At 32.6% G+C, this 25,089-nt stretch overlaps 4 protein-coding genes across 6 annotated transcripts; 3 read left to right on the top strand and 1 right to left on the bottom strand.

Moving 5' to 3' along the window:
* The first annotated feature begins 1,049 nt into the window (after window positions 1-1,049).
* LOC100783538 (solanesyl diphosphate synthase 1, chloroplastic) lies at window positions 1,050-5,443 on the top strand. The gene is made up of 6 exons (XM_003543125.5): window positions 1,050-1,649; window positions 1,952-2,085; window positions 2,691-2,818; window positions 2,974-3,077; window positions 4,280-4,407; window positions 4,555-5,443. The coding sequence occupies exons 1-6, from the start codon at window positions 1,412-1,414 to the stop codon at window positions 5,101-5,103; spliced, it is 1,281 nt and encodes a 426-aa protein (XP_003543173.1). The 5' UTR covers window positions 1,050-1,411; the 3' UTR covers window positions 5,104-5,443.
* Window positions 5,444-7,023: 1,580 nt separating this feature from the next.
* LOC100782998 (cytochrome P450 72A68) lies at window positions 7,024-10,725 on the top strand. Its single transcript, XM_003543124.5, has 5 exons — window positions 7,024-7,447; window positions 8,670-8,887; window positions 9,166-9,410; window positions 9,731-10,118; window positions 10,191-10,725. The coding sequence occupies exons 1-5, from the start codon at window positions 7,171-7,173 to the stop codon at window positions 10,620-10,622; spliced, it is 1,560 nt and encodes a 519-aa protein (XP_003543172.1). The 5' UTR covers window positions 7,024-7,170; the 3' UTR covers window positions 10,623-10,725.
* Window positions 10,726-11,655: 930 nt separating this feature from the next.
* Window positions 11,656-17,641, top strand: LOC100782454 (cytochrome P450 72A68). Its single transcript, XM_003543123.3, has 5 exons — window positions 11,656-12,066; window positions 15,496-15,713; window positions 16,047-16,291; window positions 16,619-17,003; window positions 17,075-17,641. Exons 1-5 carry the CDS (start codon window positions 11,733-11,735, stop codon window positions 17,504-17,506), a joined length of 1,614 nt encoding a protein of 537 aa, XP_003543171.1. The 5' UTR covers window positions 11,656-11,732; the 3' UTR covers window positions 17,507-17,641.
* Window positions 17,642-20,891: 3,250 nt separating this feature from the next.
* On the bottom strand, window positions 20,892-25,089 carry LOC100527597 (uncharacterized). 3 transcript variants are annotated; one of them, NM_001251542.2, is made up of 5 exons: window positions 24,781-25,087; window positions 24,462-24,683; window positions 22,759-22,869; window positions 22,189-22,243; window positions 20,892-21,331 (listed from the first exon to the last, which is right to left on the bottom strand). In NM_001251542.2, exons 1-4 carry the CDS (start codon window positions 24,907-24,909, stop codon window positions 22,205-22,207), a joined length of 501 nt encoding a protein of 166 aa, NP_001238471.2. In that variant the 5' UTR covers window positions 24,910-25,087; the 3' UTR covers window positions 20,892-21,331; window positions 22,189-22,204. The 3 variants fall into 3 exon arrangements, 1 of the variants encoding a protein (NP_001238471.2); XR_005887708.1 differs by having other exon boundaries at window positions 21,014-21,331; window positions 22,189-22,869; window positions 24,781-25,089; XR_005887709.1 differs by having other exon boundaries at window positions 21,014-21,331; window positions 22,189-22,869; window positions 24,446-24,683; window positions 24,781-25,088.

Genomic DNA, 25,089 nt, shown 5'->3' with positions numbered 1-25,089 from the left:
ACAACAATGGTTAATGAAATTGTTAGAAAAAAAATAAAGCATTCGTCATATATTAATTTTTGAATACTAAAGAACATGTTTAAAATTTTAAGAATTTAATTTGAAGAAACTGATATAATGTTTATATGATTTTTTTGCAATTTTGTTGTTATATTTGATATTATATGATGAAACACGTGAATAACATGATGCATGATTATTTTAACTTAACAAGTGTTCTAAAATTTAAATCTTAAATGTGAAGTGACGATAAATATGTAAAAAGAAAATTATATTATTTATAATCTTACCCAATTCTAGTAAAATTATTTCTTGTGAAAAATATTTTCCTATGAAAAAAATTTGCACATGATCTCTATCTAAAAAAAATATTTTATACTATTACTTAATCATATATTTCTTTTTAATACTAATAATGATTGATACAAGTGATATAAATTATTTTTTTAATTAAATAATTCAGAATTTAAATCTTGATTAATTATTAGATAAATATATATTTTATGTGCACTTACAATTTTTAATAAAAAATAATTTACACCTTACGAAAAGAAGTGTTTCTTACCAATATCACGAAGGAGAAAAAAAACTCACCTAATAAAATGTATGAATCTTATGAATACTTTAAAAGTCTCATTTAAACAAAAAATTTTAAGTGCTTGATTGTTAAACCATCTTTATACTTTATACTAATAACACGGTATATGAAAATTTAACTCAATTTAATTTTCATATACGCAAAACTAATATATCATGAGAAATTATAAGTAACTTTTATTAAAGATTAATTGAAACTTATGAAAAATGATCAAATTTGTAAATTTCATTTTTTATTTAAAAAGTGTCATATAATTTTGAGTAATGACGTATAAATCACTTTTTTATTTTAAATATCTCATTAATATCTTTAATTTATCTTTATCTTCTTTTTATCGTTTCATAAACTTTATCATATCTAAAAAAAAAAGTTATTTTTTCTATATTGAGTGTATCCAACATTTTGCTATAATTTTATATAAATTTTAACATGCGCTGAGTTCTCTTAAATTCATTGTTAAAATTGGCTTGTGACAAAATGACACAGGAGAATTTGAGCCATCCTAAGCAAGCAGCATGAGTCACAGATTTCATTCTCTCTCCAACTGATAAGAAACGTAGTTCCATGTGGGCTCTTAGGATCCACTCACTTAACTCTAAACTCGTCGTGTGTGTTCCTTCTTTCCACTTCAAACTTGTGACCCAGAAAAAAGACCCTTTCCATTCTCCTCCTTTTCTTCCTCCTCCACTGGCTGCACCTCGCTGCCGTGTCTCTGCCTAGCGTGAAATTGGCCTCATTTCCCATCTGGGTCCTGTGAATTGCGATTGGAACCGCGTTTTCCCCGCTTCTGGGCTTGGCTCAGAAGTAGTCAGAATGATGTCTGTCACAGGCAAAAGCATTGATTTTGCTGGCAAAAACTTGGTCTCTTGTGGCTGCTCTTCCAATGCTTCTTCGTTTGATAGGTACACTGTGAGGAACTATGCCAAGCTGAATAGTAATAATTCTAAAGGGTGTGGCAGAGATCATGGGGCTCGTAAATTGGTTTGTTGTAAGAAGAGGAGCACTCATTGTCGGGTTTCTTCTATGAAGACTGCACAGCCTACGGTGAATGGTACAATATTTGAATTTGATTTCTATGCACCCTAGCGTAAACTATTTTTTTTTTACACTGTCAGGCAATCAGAAATCATCGTTGGTATGAATTTTAACTTTTTAAGGTTCATATGTTGCATTTGTGATTGATTGAATGACGGTGTAGAACTGTTTATACTTTCAGGGCATGCACTATTTTGTTATAAGACTATAGAAGTGATTTATGTTGCTTACTTGTTTGAATGAAGAAACATGGTAGGTGTTGGTTACTTAAAGCTGTGGTTCTAGGCATTGAAAGTTTTGGTTTGGTTTTTTGTGTAGGGGGGACTCATGCATTTGAAGGCCTTACCACAGGATTGGACTTGAAGGGTTATTCAGAAGACCCCATTTCCCCTGCTAGGCTTTTTGAAGTGGTTGCCGATGATCTGCTAACTCTCAATAAAAATCTTCAGTCGGTAAGTAATGCTTTTTGGGATTGATCCTTTGTGGTGTTTTATTTAGTGTGAATGATTTGTAACTGTTACTGTCCCATCTTATTAACTCTTGTGTTGTTATTCTGTCTATGGTGAGTGAAATTGCCTTCAGCTGACCAGAAAAGTATACAATTTTTAATGGAAGGCATCATGAGGCTTAGGCACTTGAATGATGTTCCTTCCTTGTTCTGTCATTTGACATATGGCTTTCTGTTATCGTTGTTTTTGTTAACCTTTATTGAATTCCTTATTTCAATTCTGTTTGATAATATGTTTTTTTGTATCTTGATACCAGTTTTCTAATTACATTGTTTCTGGATTAGTGTTGTTGAATTTTATTTAATTTTTAATGAGATTGGATAGTTTTTTTAAGGCCATTCTGAGTTGTTTTTATAGTAAAGTCACTACACACTTGTTAGACCTTTTTCTTTTGTAAGAATATTTATCCAGTCAACTGGTGCCAACTCCTTATCATTCTCATTGCCTTCTGAACCTTCTTGCTTTTTAGCTTCTTTTGCTTTGCAAACAGTGATGACTAGGTTTTGGTTGCCTAACTTTTAATGTATCTGATGAAGATGCTTTGATAGATTGTAGGAGCAGAAAATCCAGTTTTGATGTCTGCAGCTGAGCAGATTTTTAGTGCTGGTGGAAAGAGGATGAGACCAGCTTTGGTGTTCTTGGTGTCAAGGGCGACTGCAGAGTTACTTGGCTTGAAGTAAGAACAGAATTCTCTCTCTCTCTCTCACACACACGCGTGCATGTGCATATACACACAAGCACAGGCACAAGCACAAGTTCTTTTTCCTGACCAGAAAGTTCTATATGACAATAAAAAATTTGAAAACTTCTTGTTGAAATGGATGATTCCAGGGAACTTACTGCAAAGCATCGACGTTTAGCAGAGATAATTGAAATGATTCATACTGCAAGTTTGATACATGATGATGTACTAGATGAGAGTGACCTTCGACGAGGTAGGCTTGTGATTTCTCTTTATATACTTATTTAGTTTTCCTGACTTCACTTAGATTTCTGGTTATCTGTCTTACTTGGCAAGATGCATGCTATAAAGCAATTTTGAATTTGCTCATACAATAAGGTTGTTTTGATTTTAAGCTGAGATAACCATGTTACAATTTATTTGATCAAGAATTTCCTTTAAACATCATGTTTGTACAAAATCAGTGATGCACAGTCCTGCTTCATGTTTGGAATGTGTTTCATGAAAGTCCTTGATCTGGTCCAGAACTTTGTTACTCAGTGATGATTTTCTGCATGATAAGACCATGCACACACTTTGTCTACTCTTTACTGAGGAGACAAAGAGCGAGAAAATAAAGGAGAGAACTAAAGCAGATTTTGTTACTGAAAGAGGAAAAAGTGCAAGCTTCTTCAGTTTTTGTGATGTCTTGGAAAGGACTTGCTATTTATACATGTTAATAAAGAATAAAAAAATCAGTCTGTGTCACTTTAGTTTTCAATCATCTGTTGAGCTAATACTTGCTAGAAGCCCTCCACCCACCCAAAAAATGAAATAAAATAAAATGGACAAAGGAATATGAGAGAACACACTGGTAAAGTCTGTATCATCAGTGGTTCAGTGCTTCAATATTATTGGTTCCATAGAGTGCATCTCTTTAAGTTTAAGCAATTATAGCAAACCTAAATAGGATTGTATATTGCAAGCTTTGGTAAAATGTACCCTTTTGATCGGCTTCTAGCACCATTCTGTAGCATAGAATTGAGAACAAAGATAGAATATATTTCTTAATACATCCTCATGGAATTGTTTCTAGTGCCTTTTAAGGGAATTCAAGTAGAAAATGAAACACAAAAAATGATATGTTCTCCTAATATACACATTGAACAGATCTTTAAATATCTTGCTTGGGTTGAACTTGAACATCCCAGTTCCCGCTTTAATACAATCATTTTGTTATGTACAGGACTATAGGTATCATGTGCAATTTAAACTTATTGTTTTGTTAATAAAAACCCTTTAAAATTGCATAATGGAGAATTGAACTTGATTAATCTGTATTAGTCTTACATTATGTATTAGGCCAAAGCTATGTATCACCTTCTTAAGGAGTGACAATAATTTTTCTTTTGTAACTCCTCTACTGGTTTTTGTTTCCCTCAATTTGAACTCAACGTGATTGCTATGTACTAATAGGGAAGAAAACTGTTCATCAAATGTTTGGAACAAGAGTTGCAGTGCTGGCTGGAGACTTCATGTTTGCACAGTCATCATGGTATCTAGCCAACCTTGAAAATATTCAAGTCATTAAACTCATCAGTCAGGTAAGCTCCATCATTGTACCTGTTTAAGACACCATTTTTCCACAAGTGATTGATGCACCTGAAGCCAAGTACATAGCAGATGGTGTGAAGAGATGCAAAATTTCATTCTCTGAAGTTCTTTTGCATTACTATCTGGCACTGTAACAGGTGATAAAAGATTTTGCAAGTGGGGAAATAAAGCAGGCTTCAAGCTTGTTTGATTGTGATGTACAACTTGACGAGTATCTAATTAAGAGCTATTACAAGACAGCATCCTTGATTGCTGCCAGCACAAAAGGAGCCGCGATCTTTAGTGGTGCTGACAGCAGCGTGACTGAGAAAATGTACGAATATGGAAGGAATCTTGGTCTATCCTTCCAAGTTGTGGATGACATATTGGATTTCACTCAATCAGCCGAGCAACTGGGAAAGCCTGCTGGCAGTGACCTTGCCAAGGGCAACCTGACTGCACCAGTAATTTTCGCACTGGAGAAAGAACCGAAATTGAGGGATATCATCGAGTCTGAATTCAGTGAGGTTGGTTCCCTTGAGGAAGCCATCAATTTGGTCAAGAGTTGTGGGGGCATTGAAAGAGCACAAGAGTTAGCAAAAGAGAAAGCCGATCTTGCAATTCAAAGTCTCCAATGCCTACCTCAGAGTGTATTTCGTTTAGCCCTTGAAGATATGGTGGCATATAACCTTCAACGGATTGCATAAGCTTGTGCATGCTGATGACACATTGTTAAAGAAAAAACACAAAAAGATTCTTTTGGTCCTAATATAGGGATGAGAGAGCCTTGAACTTTTTGTCATTTCAAGAATTTCAAGCAAATCTACACTTGTGCTACTTTTGGGGTACTTTTATAGTCATTGAAGGGCAAAGCAAGCGCGCATTCTCATCATTTAATATATTTGCAGCTTCCTGCAAAGTACAAGAACATAATATATTCCATTATTGTATCAATACAAGTCTGCAGTATATTCTTTCCCCCCATTCTTCCTTTCTGGGATCTTGAAAACAGTAAAATAAAAAATGATAATTGATGTTTCTTTTTTTTTTTTTTCTGTTTCTTTTTCTTCTGTATTTTCTGAGGGTAGTATAAAATTTGGCTTGTAAACTCAATCTCGTCTTGGCCTTGCTCATTCATTGTCATACTTTATTCTATCTTATCATTGCAAAAGATTTTCAATTTTTAAGTATTTGCAATCATAAAGCTTGGTTATGTAAATTGAATCCTCTGATCAATTTATTTATTATACAATCATAAATAATACAATTAAAATAATTTACCATTGCTAAATGTTGGATTTGGTGTGGACTTTTCTCCAAAAACCACATGTAACGCTTATGTTATCAATTTTGTTAGGCTATTTCATCCACAAAGTTGGATTTCCAAGGAATTAGTCAAACTGATAAAACTAAAACTAATACAAAGTTGTGGTGAATTTATTTGGATCTTTTTTTTTTTAATTCAATCAATAATTATTTTTGAGCTAATTGAAAGTCCAATGCTGAGTTAAAAATATGCTAGACAGGCACGAATGGTTACATCCAATCCAAGTCAGACTTTTGCTATCTACACCCCCCTCAATTTACAAAATGCACTCTCCTTTTCAATTTTTATGTAAAAAGTAAATAGAATAGTTTCTTCTTTTTTTTTTGTGAAAGGGATAAAATAGAGTTCAAGAATGCTTAATCTGCCAAGTGCCAACAAGCCAAGACGAGAAATATGCTACTAGCAGAACTGTTGCGACCACTTCCCCTTCCTACCCAAATTTGGGAAGACATAGCCGTGATTTCATCACAGGCCTACCTACCCTCTACTCATTCTTATTTCAGGTGGCAGAGATTTTATGAACCATATGTACATTGAAAGAGAATCCACTTACTCTAATGATTAGAGTAATTAATTAATTTTAAACATTAAATTTTATAAAAAAATAAATAATAAAGATGAAAAATAACTTTAAAAAAATTACTTGTAAAGTCAATGAATTCCTCCTCATATATATGTATATATAATGAGAAGATAATTATAATGACAATAGTTGCTATTTGAAAAGTACAAAATTACAATTTTTAATTATATAACTAAATATGACTGATTGAGATTTAAAATTCATTTCTTAAAAAAATAATTTAAATTATACTAAACAAGATATTTCAATTAGTTTTTATTTTTTTTTAATTATTTGTTTAACAAGTTTTTTAATAATTTATAGAATTTTTTGAAATATTAATTGAAGTAACATTTTTTAGAATGTTAATTTTTAATTTTTTATATTTTCTTCTATTTTTATCTTTAATATATTTATCAAATTTTCGGATTATTTTTTTTAATAAATCATGATTTTATTATTTTTATATTATTTTATATCTTTTAGCCATTTTAACAAGTTAATTTCATTAAAGACATCTACAAATTAATTTTTCAACTTTCAGTTAATTTTACTAAACATAACCTTAAAATTTATGAATAATTGTATATTTAAAAATCTCTTGTGTTTTACTTTTCTTAGTATAAAATTCCTTATTTAATATATATATATATATATATATATATATATATATATATATATATATATATATATAATATTTAATCAATCCTAATTAATTAATTACATTTGATAGATTCAATGTTTATATATAGATTTATTATATGAATGATCAAAACTAAAAATGATTAAAAGAGGGGCGTATAGCACAAAGCAAGTCACTTGGTGATTGCCGGCAGCATAATAGCACTATATGAAGACTCTTGTTGAGACACGAAACACAGAGAAATGGAAGCAGCGTGGATCACAATTCTGGTACTGATATTGATCCTCTCTCTGATAGGCGCATGGAAGTTGCTGAACTGGTTATGGCTCACACCCAAGAGACTAGAAAGGCTTCTGAGAGAGCAAGGCCTTCAAGGCAATCCATACACGCTTCTTGTTGGGGACTCCATGGAGGTTATCAAGATCAGAAAGGAAGCCTTATCCAAACCTATCACTCTCTTCTCTCATGACATAGTGCCGCGTGTCTCTTCCTATGCTCAACACACTCTCAACAAACATGGTATATGCTTATGCCCATCATTCTCTTTTTTGCATTTCTAATCTACTTGCCTCTTCACTTTTTTATTTTTTATTTTTTATCCGACTACTGTTTAATTGACTTTGTTTGAAAATTACATGTTTAAACATTAAAATATTTCATTCACATATATTCATGGCTTCCTTTTCCTGTCACTTTAGGGTGTGTTTGATAGAGAAAAAATAAATAGAGAACGGAAATAGGTAACTAAAAGAAGAAAAAAAAAGAGAACATAAATAGAGATTTTGAGTGGAAATATTGATCATTTGGTTTAAGAAAAAATAGAAGAGAAATAAAAAAAGGATAAAGTTGTTGTTTAGTTTTTTTTAAAAGAAAAAAAAGAAGAAATTCAAAGTAATTAATCATACCATTTTATCCTTACAATCAGTCATTTTTTTAGACCGTTGTCCACATATAATAGATTATGTATTCAACATAATAAGTTCACGCATTCGTTTCGCGCTTTTCTCGTCATTTGGTTTAAAGGATAATAATAGATATGATAAAAATAAAAAATAAATTTTAAATTATAATAAAATATAAAATATGTGGATCTTACGTAAAAATTACAAAATTTCTCTTTATTTGTTTCCTTCAACCCTGAACCAAAGGCAATCTAATTTTGATAAAGTTTTCAAACAAAGTTAATTTTCTCTCTTTTCTTCTGAGTTTACAAATGTGCTTTCGTCACATGGACCCCACTTTTTTTACAAAGGAATCTGTCACAATAATCTGAGATAAGACCCCAATCGGAATATTAAAACTAGTTATTAGATCAAACACTACTTTTTGTAATGAAGCATGTAATCCAAACCAGTCACATCCCATTAGTATTTGAATGGGTCGAATTTTGGAGATGCTTTATCATTAGGAGTGACAAGAAACTAGGTGCATATTCAATCATCTAGAATTTGACATCACATCATGATAGAATGGATGAACAACAAGAATATTGGAAGAACTTTGTGACAAAAAATTAAACTAAAGCAGATTAATGCATTGTTCTGTTTTGCAAGGTGTAGAAAACTAGTTTCACTAACTAACCTTAGTGTGTACCAAAAGTTACCCATGGTTTTTTATTCATGTCAAATTTAAATAGCGCACACAAAGTTTATTTCCCATTCTCTTCTATTCTTGGAAATTTTCTCTTTCTTGTTCATATCTAATTTAAGCCTTTATTCTTATTGTTGTTGATGGTATGCAGGCAAAAATTCTTTTATCTGGTTTGGACCAATACCAAGGGTGACCCTCACAGATCCTGAGCTAATCAAAGAAGTACTCAACAAGATTTATGACTTTGGAAAGCTTAAATTGAATCCGCATGTCAAATTACTAGTTCCTGGTCTTGCAAGGCTGGAGAGAGAAAAGTGGAGCAAGCACAGAAAGATAATCAACCCCGCATTCAATTTAGACAAGTTGAAGGCTAGTTTCTTATTAGTAGATATAGATCATATATATTGACTTGTGCGCCTTTGAAAAACATGTCAGAAAAAACATTGGAATTTGTGCTTCACATGTGTGTGTTTGATTTGCATGTGAAAATTACTCTCCCAAAAAATGTATTCTCTTGCAAGCAAGAAAAATGTTTGATATGGCAAAGCTTGAGTTAGTTCAGCAACATGATGTGAAGTCTGAATGTTTATGTGCTTAATTTGACATGGAAAATCTTAACACCTTGCTATTTCTTCATTACACCACAGAATATGTTACCACTATTCATCAAATGTTGCGATGATCTGATTAGTAAATGGGAGGGAATGTTGTCTTCAGATGGATCAAGTGAAATCAACGTATGGCCTTTCCTTCAGAATTTGGCTAGTGATGCTATTTCTCGAACAGCATTTGGAAGTAGTTATGAAGAAGGAAGAAGAATATTTCAACTTCTAAAAGAGCAAACTGAACTTACTATGAAAATTATACTCAAAGTTTATATCCCTGGATGGAGGTAAGACAAATATGTATTGACTATTTGATAGACTTAAGTTATCAATCTTATTGGATGAGCTTTAATTAACTAAACTAACATTACCATATTTCATAAAGGATTACTACTCTTATCGCTACAGATTCATATAAATTTCCTTTTTACAACAACCATTTTAACAAATATTTGTGACATGAATGTGTGGCATCTCTCAATTCAGTGAATTGCAACTTTGAAAATCAAACTATGTTTACTATTGGCAGAACCACCATTAGAAGTCTAGTTGATATTGAAAAAAGCATTTCCCTTCATATTACAGGACCGATTATGTTTACTTGCAGGTTTGTACCTACTACTACTCATAGAAGGATTAAGGAAATAGATAGAGTTATAAAAGCTTTGCTTATGGATATGATTAACAAGAGAGAGAAAGCGCTAAAGGCGGATGAAGCCACTAAAAACAACTTGTTAGATATACTTCTGGAGTCAAATCACAAGGAAATTCAAGAACACAAAAATAATAAGAATGTTGGATTGAATCTTGAGGAAGTTATTCAGGAATGCAAGCTATTTTACTTTGCAGGGCAGGAGACCACTTCAGTTTTGCTTGTTTGGACAATGATATTATTGAGTAGGTACCCTGATTGGCAAACACGCGCAAGGGAGGAAGTCTTAAAGGTTTTTGGAAACCAAAAACCAAATTTTGATGGACTAAGTCACCTTAAGATTGTAAGTTTGTATTTTTCATCTTGATTTTGAATAGTATGCTTTTGGTATTTACTATGAATATTTTTGCAACAGGTTACCATGATTTTGTACGAGGTTCTTAGGTTATACCCACCGGCAATTGGTCTTGTTCGAAAAGTTAACAAAGATGTGAAACTTGGAAACCTATCATTACCTGCTGGAGTGCAGATTTCCTTGCCAATAGTTTTGGTTCACCATGATTGTGAGCTTTGGGGCGATGATGCTAAAGAGTTCAAACCGGAGAGATTTTCTGAAGGACTTCTAAAGGCCACAAATGGAAGGTTTTCATTTTTTGCCTTTGGAGGGGGTCCTAGAATATGCATCGGACAAAACTTTTCCTTTTTGGAAGCAAAGATTGCTTTGTCGATGATTCTACAACGTTTCTTGTTTGGACTTTCTCCAACCTATACTCATGCTCCAACTACCGTTATTACTCTTCAGCCCCAATATGGTGCTCATCTCATTCTAAGAAAGGTGGAAATATAAAAAATTAACAATTAGCTCATATTGTTTGGTTTGTATTATACTCTTGAAAAGTTTATAATGTAATAATATCTCAAGAAATTCAATAGACACAAACCTTTTCATATAAGTATTATTAGTTTATTTTCTTTAGTATTAATGTAAGAAATGCTTATGATTTCTTGTAAGCACACAAATTTAGCTATCTATATATACCTATCAAGGTTTTAAATTATGGTTCCAATTAGTTACTGTTATTGTCAATGTTTGACATTAATTGCAGGAAATTGCTAACAAATATAACTGATATACAGATCCCTTTATAGGAGACGTTTTATAAATCAACTTATATATAAGCTAGTTTTATCTTATAGAAAAGTTTGTTCCATTTACTTTTTTTTTTTCTTATACATTCATATGGAAAGTTGACACCAAAATTATTCTCAGGTCAAAGCCTATCATCCATTTACCTACTTCTTGTGACGGTTTCTGTTGGTAGGTATAAATTATTTTCGTTGTAGACCAACAATTTTAGTTCAGCATGATTGTGAGCTCTGGGGTGATGTTGCTAAGGTGTTCAGACTTCAGAGATTTTCTGAATGAGTTCTGAAGGCGACAAATGGCAGAGTTAAATTCTTTCGGTTTTGAGGAGACCTAAAATATGCATCGAACAAAACTTTTCCTTGTTGGAAGCAAAGATTTTTTTGTCACTGGTTTTACAATGTTTCTAGTTTGAACGAGTGCAAGTATTTTTTCTTAAATTACAAATACAAAAATGAGTAAAGTGATATTCTGCTTAAACTTTTTTCTAAATATTCTACTTATACTTATTGCTTGTGAAAAAAGTGTAAAGTCTTAAATGAAATTTTTAAATTTTTTTGTTACATTCAACATTAATGAAGAAATTAATTATTGGTTATTTTTGTATTGAATAATAATATTTTATGAAATAATTAGAAAATGTGCTTAACCTACTGCCTGCTGTACTTTTATCTATGATAGTAGTTGCAACCGGATTTATAAAATTAATCCTAGCCATTCGTTTTCGAAATAAGATGGTAACCATTGAAAAAGTTACTTACGCAAGGTGCCTAAGGAGTTTGGCTTTGACACGCAAAAACTTGCCATGAATATATGAAGTATCTTCTTCTCTCTTTGTTTCATGGTTCATCAACTTTCTCCACCGAGAGAGAAATGGAAGCAGCATCATGGCCGACAATAATTCTACTACTGATCATTATGATATGGGCATGGAAGATGCTGAACTGGTTATGGCTGAGGCCAAAGAGGCTTGAAAGGCTTCTGAGAGAACAAGGCCTTCAAGGCAACTCATACACGCTTTTTGTTGGGGACTTGAAGGAGTTTGGCAAGATGCGAAATGAAGCCTTATCCAAACCCATGAATCTCTTCTCTCATGACATAGCGCCGCGCGTGTTATCCTTTATCCAACACACTGTCAACAAGCATGGTATTATGTTTCTCATTATTCCTTCTACTCTTCGGTTTTGAAATTGTTAACATGACAAAATAATGCATGGGAAATTAGATTTGGATTGCTTAGCATGTAATCGGGGATCGAGTAGATGAATTTTTCTCTCTACGCGTATATACATTAGAGGGATAGGGATAGGACGATAGGTAAAGGTACCTTATCCAGTTATCCGCAAGTATCTACACTTTAAAATTAAGAGTAAATATCATCGAAGTTCGTGGAGCAGCTAACGTATTGCCTCCGGGAGAGAGAGTGCGAAGAGAGATAGATAAGAGAATGAAGAGAGAGAGAGAGAGAGTTGACTTTTATAGTTTTTTTTTTTTAAGCTCCTCCACTTTTCAAACTATACTAATTAGCTTTATTGGTGGGCATAGCATAATTACTACTTCAATATGTGCAAACCAAAGGAACATAATAATTGTAGTAGCATAATAATTAAAGGGTGCCATCAAATTGCTTAAGCTAAGAAGAGAACTCTGCCCTTTATTGGTAAGACAAAAAAATACAGGCAGACCTGTATCTTATTTCTTTTCTTCTTTCTTTTTTTTCCTTTTTTGTCTTGAAAAAGTTATTACACTACTAATCAGTGGAGGCATAGTGATCAAGTTCAATGTAGTAGATTGATCCATATAGTCAAACCCAAGGATGACAAATCTAGCAAAATCTATAAGAAGGGAGCCCCATTCTATCCCTAAGGAGCTCCTGAGCAATGAAAGAAGGGGGGCTGTCCCACCAAGTGTAACCCAACAACTGTGCACCAAAAGAGGCAAGATTGTGTGCACAAGTGTGTGCCTCCTTATAAATGTGAGAAATCTTAAATCTAAAAGTTCTAGTTAGATTAATACAATTTAACGAACGATTATACAAAGGCCAAGGGACGCTCTCTGGATGAGAGAAGGTTCGAACTAAAAGAGAAGAATCTATCTCCAATTAAAGAGGATGAAAGTTCCTTTCCTTAGCCGTTTCAATAGCCAAAATAGCTGCAAAACTTCAGCATAAAAGGCCGACTGAATTGGTGTTCCAGTTGCTATAAATTAATAATAATTAACAAGTGTTTTATGGACTAAATCAGAATTAAATCATATAGAGAGGATTATGTAAAGTACATTGATAACATGGAATTTAATTAAAAATATACATATAGAGAGGATTAAATCCGAATTAAATCATATAGAGAGGATTAAATTGTTACTAATTTCCACATTCAGGGACCAAAATTGTCATTTACCCATATAACAAAAGCAGAAGGAGGAATTTAACAAACTACAGCTAAAAAGTTCTCTTCCAAAACACGGCTATGTAAATATGCTGGAAACATAGAAAAATAACAGGGTTAGAAGTTTGAACTTCAACCCATGAGGGTGATAATATATACACTGATTGAGTGCCCACTAGGTTGATAAACTCCAAAAGCTACGAAGCAGCTACAGTGGATTTAATTGATAAGCTGGTATTTCAAATTTTATTGGTTAGTTTTAGGCATTTAGACTTATAGATCAATAATACCTATAACTCCTACTTTTTCAAGAGACACTTGCAGCAGTGCAAACTAATCTCTGTGGGGGACACTTTAGATACCAAACTTTTCTCTGTTAATACTTTTAAGTCTACATAGACAAAATTTAATTTTTGTTCATTTACTTAACCATCACAATAATTTGAGATAAGACCAATCAGAATACTAAAGCTAGTTAGACCAAACTACTTTTTGTACTTTACATTGAAGCATGTAATCAACACCAGTCTCATTCCATTGGTAACTGAATGCTCAAATTTTGAAGATGCCTATCATTACGAATGACATGGAACTAAGTGCGTGTTCAATCATCTAGAATTCAACATCACATGATAGAATGGATGAACTGATGAAGAACAAGAACATAGGAAAAAATTCAAGGTATGAAAATTTAAACAAAAACAGATTAATGCTTTATTCCTTTTTTGTATAATGAGGCAAAGGTACAGGTAGGAAAGGTATAAATATGCATAAAAAAGAGGAAACCATATTGCACAGAAGTATTTGTCCTTGCATGAGGATGTGCTTCTATTCGTATGAATTCTCTGCTTGGTCTTTTCTTTTGAATGGGAAAGGAAGGATCGCAATTGCCAATTTGAGCACATAAGAACAAAGTTTTGAATGAAATTGCTAACTTGAAGTTAAAGATTTAGATGAAGCAAAGAATGCAAATAGAGAAAGAAGAGAGGTTGGATTTCAGGTAGGGGACTTGATTTATTTGAAAGCTCAACCATTGAGGTCTTTGGCAAAAAGGGGTCAATGAAAAGCTGAGTTCTAAGTTCTATGGTCCTTATGCCATTATTGAGATAGTAGGGCCAGTGGCTTACAAGCTGGAACTGCACTTGGAAACTAAAAGTACATCCAATTTTCCATGTCTCCCAACTAAAGAAAGCAGTGGCTGTTGATGTTCCTTTCCAACAACTCTCCAAATTCCTCTCAGACGATTAGGAATTACTAGTGACTCCTAAAAAGGTGCTGGCCATCAGGAAGCTGCTCAATGGATCAAATGAAATTCTCATCAAATGGAATAATCTGCCTGACCATGAGAACACCTGGGAGGAATTTGTTCCTGTTATTTTCTTTTCTGTTTTCACTCTATGTTGCAAGCTTATTGGTAGATATTAGTCTCAGATTGTAATGAGTGATTTCCATTTTTCTATCTTTCTATTTCAAGATCATTTTACAGTCCCATATGTATTGTGTTATGTTTGTTTAGATTGTGCATATGGGAATATATGCTTAAAATTTTTACAAAATCAATTAGAAGCCTAGTATATGGTGTCCATTTTTGTATTAATGTGAGAGGAATAAATTTTGGCCATACAAACATTGCATAGACGGTTCAGATATTAAAGGCTAACTAAAGTATAGACTTATGAGTTGGGAGAGTAGAGAGTGAAAAAAAGGAGAACAATGGTCCTGAAGATGGCCTTCTGGTATATGAGAGAGAAAACATAGGTGGCAGCTGAAAGAGTGGAAGGAGGAGAGACGGAAGGCATAACTAAATGGACCAATGGAATGCAGGGAATGTCTTAGTAGGGGGGTAACCAAATAAGGAGGGATTGAAGAATTTTCCTAATTGGTGCTTGTGTTTATCTGAGTAAGGAGCTGGTCCTTCCCAGAATTGGGATATAATTTTCAGTTTTCTTTAGAGTCCTTCTATTGCATGGTAGAGAGGGGTTTCCTTTGATTTCCTATAATTTAAAAAGACAACTTGTTTGACTAACCTTATTGTGTAGTTTGTATCAACAGTTGCCATGGTTTGTAATTCATGTCAAATTCAAATAGCACACACAAACTTGCCCATTCTCTTCAATTGTTGAAAATTTTCTCTTTCTCCTTCATATTTAATTTTAAGTCTTCTTCTTATTGTTATTGATGGTATGTAGGCAAAAATTCTTTTATCTGGTTTGGGCCAATACCAAGGGTGACCCTCACAGATCCTGAGCAAATCAAAGATGTACTCAACAAGATTTATGACTTTGGAAAGCCTGATATGAATCCGCATGTTAGGTTACTAGCTCCTGGTCTTGTAAGCCATGAGGGAGAAAAGTGGAGCAAGCACAGAAAGATAATCAACCCCGCATTCAATTTAGAAAAGTTGAAGGTTAGTTTCCAATTACTAGATATAGATATTATATATTGACTACTATACCTTTCAATAACAAGTCAGGAAAACATAAATTTGTTCCAACATGTGTGTGTGTATGCATTTAATTATGCACGTGAAAATTACTCTCCCCAAAAATGTATTCTCTTGCAACCAAGACAAATATTTGGTATGGCAAAGCTTGAGTTAGTTTAGCCTGCAAGGCTGCAACACATACTTTTGCAAGCAACATCAGTTGGTCTATAAGTAACATGATGCAATGTCTGAACGTTTGTGCTTAAGTTGACACGGCGTATTTTAACACCTTGCTATTTCTTCATTACACCACAGAATATGTTACCACTATTCATCAAATGTTGTGATGATCTGATTAGCAAATGGGAGGGAATGTTGTCTTCAGATGGAACGAGTGAAACAGACATATGGCCTTTCTTTCAGAATTTGGCTAGTGATGTTATTTCTCGAACAGCATTTGGAAGTAGTTATGAAGAAGGAAGAAGAATATTTCAACTTTTAAAAGAGCAAACTGAACTCACAATACAAACTTTCTTGAAAGTTAACATACCTGGATGGAGGTAAGACTAATATGTATATATGACTACTTGATAGACTTAAGTGATCAAGCTCATTGGATGAGCTTTATTTAACTAACTAACCTTAGCAAACTTTCATATATATTGTGATTAGAAAATAATAATTTTAGTTAAGAATCAATGATTTTTTTTTTTTACAACAACCAGTTTACTAAATTTTGTGACGTAAAGGGATATCTCACAATTGCAGCTTGTGAAATCAAACTATGTTTACTATTGACAGAACTACCATTGGAAGTCTAGTTGATATAGAAAAGAGCATTGCCTTGCGAACAGGATTAATACAGAACTGATTATGTTCACGTGTAGGTTTGTACCTACTACTACACATAGAAGGATGAAGGAAATCAACAAAGATATAGAAGCTTCGCTTATGGATATGATTAACAAGAGAGAGACAGCTCTAAAGGCGGGTGAAGCCACTAAAAATAACTTGTTAGATATACTTCTGGAGTCAAACCACAAGGAAATTCAAGAACAGGGAAATAAGAATGTTGGAATGAATCTTGAGGAAGTTATTGAGGAATGCAAGCTATTCTACTTTGCAGGGCAGGAGACCACCTCAGTTTTGCTTGTTTGGACAATGATTTTGTTGAGTATGTACCCTGATTGGCAAACACGCGCAAGGGAGGAAGTCTTACAAGTTTTTGGCAACCGAAAACCAAATTTTGAAGGACTGAATCACCTTAAGATTGTAAGTTTGTATTATCATCTTTATATTGAATAGTATGCCCTTGGTTTTTACTATGAATATTTTTGCAACAGGTTACCATGATTTTGAATGAGGTTCTTCGGTTATACCCACCAGTAGTTGGTCTTGCTCGAAAAGTTAACGAAGATGTGAAACTTGGAAACCTATCATTACCTGCTGGAGTGCAGATTTCCTTGCCAATAGTTTTGGTTCACCATGATTGTGAGCTTTGGGGTGATGATGCTAAAGAGTTCAAACCGGAGAGATTTTCTGAAGGACTTCTAAAGGCCACAAATGGAAGGGTTTCATTTTTTGCCTTTGGAGGGGGTCCTAGAATATGCATCGGACAAAACTTTTCCTTTTTGGAAGCAAAGATTGCTTTGTCAATGATCTTACAACGTTTCTCGTTTGAACTTTCTCCAACCTATACTCATGCTCCAACTTCCGTTATTACTCTTCAACCCCAACATGGTGCTCATCTCATTCTACATAAGGTGGAAATATGAAAAAATAATTATTAGCTCATATTGAAAGTTTATAATGTAATAACATTTCAACAATAGAGATACAAACCTTTTCATATCACTATTATCAGTTTATTTTCTTTAGTATTAATGAGAAATGCATATGATTTCCTTTAAGCAGACAAATTTATCTATCTATATATACACATCAAGGTTTTAAATTGTGGTTGTAATCACACACTGCTATACGGTCGTAGTTAGGAGAGAAAATCTCATTATGAGAGACCTTTTTACAAATTACCTTATTTTATTTTTTCTTATTTACTTCTCTTATAAATTATTGTGGAAAGTTATCTAAACAGGCCATAAAGATAGTAGAAGGATGCCACATCAAAGTCCATATCAGAAACTTTCAAGAATTAATCGAGCTATCACAATATTTCCGCTACAGCTTTATGAAGAGATCACTTCTACAATCCACAAATAACGAAGCTTCACCCAAGCTTACCATCACTATAGTTTTTGGATGATACCATATCCGCAGTACATAATAAAACTAATAGACCTCTAGGCTCAACTTGGAAGAGTGGTCAAAGAATTTGAACCCAAGGTTTTAAATAAGCAAAAAAAGATTGTAAACTGCAGTTGCAGTCTCAGTTTAGGTAACATTAGGCACAATCGTGGTCTTAATACAGTCATCAACCATATTTTAAAAGCTTGCTGATAGATGGACCTTAAAGGATCGAAAAATACTCTAAAAACCAAATTGAAAAACTTCATCGTATGGCATATCAATATCATTAACAGTATGGTCAAAATCTCAGCCATCAAACATATTTTGCTATTACATACGTATATTGTAAATTATAGTTTTTATTTTGTTTCTCTTAAAAATAATGAGATGTTGACATATTCTCTCCGCTTGGTCCTTTTTTATAAAATTTAACCCATAATATTCCATGCATTATTTTAAAACTAAAATATCCCTATTTAAATGAAAGGTTAATAAAAGTGATTCAAGCCATATGTTTTTTCTTTTGGTGAAAAGATATCTAACCCATCCAAGTTCTAGGGTATTTTTAGCCTCTTAATGCTCATCCAATCACTTGCCCTTGGCAACTACAATTGCACCTGTCAAGGATTTTAGGTCCCTACAACCACAATTGCAACAACACCAATCGCATTTCACAATTGTGGCAAAATCGCGACTCCAACCAGAAATCAAAATGCTGATTTGATCTTTATTGCAAAAAACATTTCATCCCAAAAGCCATCAGAATACAAATATTGAAATAGAATAAAGAAAAGCTCTTCACTTTATTTTCATGGTTTTGGATTAAAAAAAACATACATTAAGAAATGAAATTTAGGGCAGTTTCCCTGAATTCAAACACGAGGGAAAACATGTAAATTCCTTGAAGCTGCCCCCCAAAAAATGAGATCAGATGTTGGCCGGGTGAAATTGAGATCTCAAACAGCATTTGCTGAGAACCCATTGGAACGGCCCAAAAACAATTTTTCAAAATCCGAAACAAATAAAAAAAAATTGGCTGTTAAAACAACGAGAATGAATCAGAACTGAAAAACAATGTGCAAATCCTTCACATGCTTCTGCAAAATATTGCAGAGACAGAGAGAAAGATTTACGGTTCTGCTATGTGCCGGCAACGGAACTCGGACGCCATTGCAATGCTGCTGCGCCAGGTTCTCTCAAAGGCACTTGAATACCTAGCGGTGAATTTGTCACTATTTATATCCAGAACATAAGTCGTGCAAAATGTCCATTGTACACTTAATTTTAGGGTTTCTTACTTTCTTTCTCCTTTTTGAGTTATAAAAGACTGAAAAGTTTCTTCTCCGTTTATTTATTTCATACCAAGTTACCTACCGGTCCAAAAAATTACTACCTTTAAATGTGTTTCGATTTTTAAAAATGATTTATTTATTTATTTTATAAACAATTATTTATCAATAATATCTTGTGACAAAAATTAGTGTTATTTTGTTTTTACTTTATCTGGACTAAAAACATATAATATTGTGTTGAATGTCTTAAAAAAAGGATTAAAATTGATTTTTTTAAATGGAAAATAAATTAATATTACATTTTTTAATATTAAAAGCGTATTTAAATCAAAAGTAAAACTAATCGACACAAGGTAAAGTTCAAGAAAATGGTAATTAAATTGTGTATTTAAACCTAAATGAATAATCTTCCTGCACCTCCATTGTAAATGTTTATTAAATTATTTATTCCCATGTTTTTTAAATTAATAAATGGCTTAATTGCACTTTTTAGTTTTGACTGAAATTTTTAATTTTTGACAATTTTACTTTCAAAACATTAATTTGACATTTTATCTTCAATTTTTATAAAACTTTTGTGAATTTTATTGTCATTTTACTTCTAGCATAATTTTACTTTTTATACTTAACTTTTTATTTTTTTTTTGGAAAATTTTACATCCAACATTTTATTTTTGACACATTTTATCTTTAATTTTTTTGACAATTTGTACCCTCAATTTATGTGTTTATTAATAAAAAATAACTAGGTTAAAAATTACAAATTTCTAAAAAATTGGGATAAAATGTGTCAAATTAAAAATTGGGGATAAAATTTGTCAAACATTAAAAAATTGAAAGTAAAAAAATTAATTAAGCCTTAATAAATACATGTAAACTGTATAAACACTTTTTAGTTTAAGTAAAAATTTAAACACAAATTGAAATGAAAATGCATAAAGTTGTAACAGAAATATGTATAATTAATTTAAATAAATATACAAAATTATTGGTACTCCAGATTTAGAAAAAAAAATATAAATTAAAGTTATAAATAGTTGAGATTCGAAAGAAAAATAACAAGGAAATTTAAAGCAATGAAATAAGAGATTTTATTTGAAAGAAAAATAAAATTTTAAGAAACAATGAATAATTTGACAATTTTAAAAGTATAAAAATAAGCATTAAATATTGATAAAATTACGTGCAATAAGATAAAAGGAAAAACAACTTTTAGATTAGACACATCCAATTAAAAAGTTGTACATCATTAAAAAATAGTAAATATTTGTTATTAATAATGAACATTCATTTTATTATATAAACATGAACTAGTGAAATAAGAATTTAAAAATTAATATATATATATATATATATATATATAAGTAAATTATTTGAATCAAAACATTATCTTTATATAATGTGTCAAAATTCAAAATTTATATTTTAAACTAAGATTTATTAAAACTCTTTTAAATTTAATTATCTCAAAATAAAGATATTTTTAATTTGACTAAAATACAATTTTAGTCTTTATTTTGCACAATTCACAATTTTAGTTTAAAATAAAAGCATTTGGTGGTAAGGCTTTAGCATCGTCATCTATAGTTTATAGAACCTTTACTTACATTGCACTTAATGAGGAGCATTAAGCCAACAATACCAAAGAGAATTGTATCTGCACAACCCTCATAGCCACAGTTTATTTTGGTCACCACTATAATTTGAAGACATAAAAAGCAACGTTCAACATAACAAATAAAATAATCATAATGCGGTATAAATTGACATTGGGTAAGGAAAAACAAGGAAACCCAACCCAGCATATAATTTAAAAAGAAAATTGTGAATAAAATACATGATTCCTAACCAATTCTTCTCCATGTTAAGCTTGCATTCTATTCTTTCACCAGTAATTGATACTACACAGTACTCAAACAGACCCCAAAACATGTGTCTTATCTTGCCAAAAGGGAGCATGCACGTCAGATGTTTCTCTTGCAAATAGCACCTTCATGAAAATCATTGATGCTCCATGCATGTATAATTAGGTGCATTTCGCAAGATGACTAACCATAAGCACTGTTCAATAAATTGGCAAATGAATGGTGTTAAGTTTTTTTAAACCTATCACATAAATAGATAGAACACAGGAAACTATTGCATATGTGCAAGGTAGGTTTCACTTAAATGGCCAAAGCAAACAATAATTAGAACGTGGACAAGATGTTAGTGCCGAAACCATGAGGAAAGAAAAGTTATCTAAAAAGTGGCTAGATTATCACACCTTTACAAGAGGTCTAGCAAATTGAAGTATCCTATAAAAGTACAGTATTTGTTGACAAACCCTATTCCACTGAATTACAATCAACTGTGATTTGATAATCAGATTTCATGTTTTGTAAATTACAGACTTATTATTATTTAACATTTGTCCATTAACATACTTGATTATTCATCAACTCTTTTTCACTTATCTCTATCTCTTTGGCAGGGCATTAGCAGCACCATGAAAAGATATTTGTCCATTAATATACTTGATTATTCTTCTCCCTAAGTAAAAGATATTTCCAAATTCCAGTTACTCAGCAAGTACACAACTGGATCTAGCTGGTAAAGTCTTCCCAAGGAGATAGACAGAGAAAAACTGTTGGAAGACTATGTATTTTAACCTTCATAACCCATTCAATTCACAGCCTATTTATTTATTTATTTGCAATAAACGTTCCACCATATATCATGAGAAGAGAGGTAGAATTTCAACATCTACATTAATAAGCATAAAACCAGATAATTTTAAATCTAATAATATGCAGAAATTCATATGACAGATTTAATTTTCTCTATAGTAAAGATCATAGTGTTCATTTAAGACTGGAAAAAATTTCTTAAACACGAGACCAAAACAGACATCTCAAACACAATTGAAAGTAAAGTACCTCCTTTAAAATTTCGTCAACGGCCTAGTGGTCCAAAGCTATCAGGTGGCCATACCTAATAACATACAGTATTCACAAGATTCAAAATCAGCAAATAGAACAATTTTGTACCTGCCAACAAGAGTTTAATTAACATGCATTTTTTCCCTATCAAGCAAACTAATTTTAGTAAAGCATAAAAAGGTTCAACTAATTATTCAAAATGACCTGTGCATGTTTCAGGTTCCACTACAAAGATCAAATTATTCTAGGTTATGATATCTAGATCAGCAACAAATATCAGCAATTGTCATATGAATTATACTTGCAACTATAAAATCAGTAGATGTTTCCAAGTATCTGTGTGAGAAAGGAAAAAAAAAACTTAGCAGCAATTTATTAAAATAACAGTATCATTACAACCCAACCTGATGTCACTCTTAATATTTTATGGAAAAAAAATATTGGACCACATGAAACCAAGAGAATTGTGAAGTTCCAAAGATCTCAAGATAAAGGAGTGAAACCTAAAAAACCAATGCTTAAAATATAATATACAAGAATGTAGTATGTATGAGGTACAACAGTTACCCGGAAAAACACTTTTCCTTCTATAAGACCATATGGAACAGGACCAAAATGCCGTGAATCACGGGAAGCATAAATGTTATCCCCTTGAATCCAAACATGTCCCTTTGGCACCTGTGGACAAAATAATGATAAAACAAAATATAACAGCAATTAAAAAAATAAACTAAAATAATGAACAGAGAGAGCAAAGCAACAAGTTAAACATAAATTCCAAGCAGAGAGAAAGAGAGAGCTTGGGAAACAAATAAGATTATTGTGTAATAAGTAATTAACCTTAACAAAAAAACAGTTAATAATTAATTATAGCATCTTAAGTTCAGCAAACAAAAGTCATTGGATTGGAATGGTACCCTGACTGAAATGGAATGGACACAAATAAATTAGGGTGTGGGTTTAAAATAAATGAGTATAGCATTATAAAAAAGAACACATTAAAATTAAGAAAATAAAATAAAAATTGTCTCAGCCTAAAGCATAGTGAAATTTTGTGTCACGGAACTAGTCATCATAAGCAAATAACTCATCGTTTACCACAGCTATTGCCATAAAATAATGATGACATAGTGGACAAAACAGAAATTCATTCCATCATGCTAAGGACTCTGCTGCTAATGTTATACACGGGGAAGGGCTGCTACATGGCACCATATAACTTATTGTTAAGTAACAGTTGAATGAGTTGCCAAAAAGACTCATCTAAATAGGGACACAAGTTACACAACATATAAACAACCTTTTTATAAATCAGAAATTAACACATCAACCAAAGGCTTTCAATCTCATAACCAAAGCAACTTTCACACCTGCCTCTACTCACTATGATCCTACATGGTTAAACCATTAAGCCATTAGTTTATGACAATTACACATTAATATGTAGTAGACTCTACAATACAAATATTCATCTAAATTCAGAACAAGAAAACTAGGGGGGCATTTAGTTTCAGAAAACTTTTTCTGTTTTCTGAAGTTTATCCGGGAAAAAGAGAACTACAAAAAGTAAACAAAGAACAAAAAACAATAGCTTTCAGTATTTCTCATACAATTACCAACTTTTGAAAGCAGAAAACAAAGTGAAAACAAAAAATGAAAAACTGAAATGCTGTCGGAAATCATACAACCCCTGATTTTGCAACAGGTTGAATCTCATATTTGCTATCTAACACAATAAAACCATCAACTAGGTACATATCAAAGATTTTTGTTATCCAACAGTGTAAAGCTTTCTACACCATCATCCAATCAAAACCCATTGTGTATTTAAGTCAGTTGACTTTGACAATAGCCGCCTTAAAAGTCATATCAAAAGATGATTTCTAATTGGGGTCTGTTCAAATAAACTTCTCTAAAAACACTTACATGAAAAGAAAATAAGAAAAATGAAAAAAAAAAAAAAAAACTCCCTAACTAAATTAGCTAATGCACAAGCTAACTTGTAGAAGTTCTCTTTCATTAGCTTCTCCAAAAGATTATTTTTTAACTTATGCATAAGTTCATTTTAGAATTATTCTCATTTTTTCTTATTTTCTTCTCCTACAAGTGGTTTTGGAGAAATGCCCTTAGTTGACAATGTAAAAACTTTAAATGACAGACAGTGCATACCTATTAAACTCTTTTCACAATCATGTACTACAGGGTAAAAATAAAAACAGATTAATTTTGCAATAAGAGCACATGAAGAACAAACCATTAAGCACACACACCACTGCAACTTGAGCAGCCTCAGAGTGCAAAGGGTCGAAGTAGGTGACGGTGTCCCCTTCCACAGCGACGACGCGCTTCGTCAGCCTTATCTTAGGGTTCAGAGGGGACCGAACAAGCACCAAGTCTCCGTGGCCGATGTTCCCGAGCCGCGGCGAGAGGTGGTCGGCGAGAAGAACGTCGCCGGCGACGTTGAGGGTGGGGAGCATGCTAACCCCATAGGTCTGCAAGCAGAGGATCACGCAATTGGGTCAAAAGGGTAATCGAAAAGCACGAAGAGGGAGAGAAAAGCTTAAATCTTTGAAGGGGAATGAATAGTACGTGACATGGGGAACAGAGGTAGTTGCCGGTGAAGTGAAGCCAGCACAGGAATTTCACAGTGATGGCTGTGCGATCCAACGCCTCCTTCGCTGCGCTTCTCCATTGCGCTATGTAACCTACAAATCTCATCTCTCTCTCTCTCTCTCTCTCTCTCTACAGTCAAAGCCTGTTTATATTACACCATTTCCTTGGCGCAAAAAAGGAAAGAAAATCCAATGAAGCTGCAATGCGGCCACCAATTTATGGGAATGTTTTTAGGTCAGGTATGGAGTTTCCCAACGTTTCATCCACCGAACTTGAGACCTTTTT

This window comes from Glycine max, chromosome 13 (assembly GCF_000004515.6).
Source record: "Glycine max cultivar Williams 82 chromosome 13, Glycine_max_v4.0, whole genome shotgun sequence".
In the NCBI taxonomy this organism is placed as follows: domain Eukaryota; kingdom Viridiplantae; phylum Streptophyta; class Magnoliopsida; order Fabales; family Fabaceae; genus Glycine; species Glycine max.
Note: the sequence above shows the minus strand (reverse complement) of the source record. Positions and strands in the feature narration are given on the sequence as shown.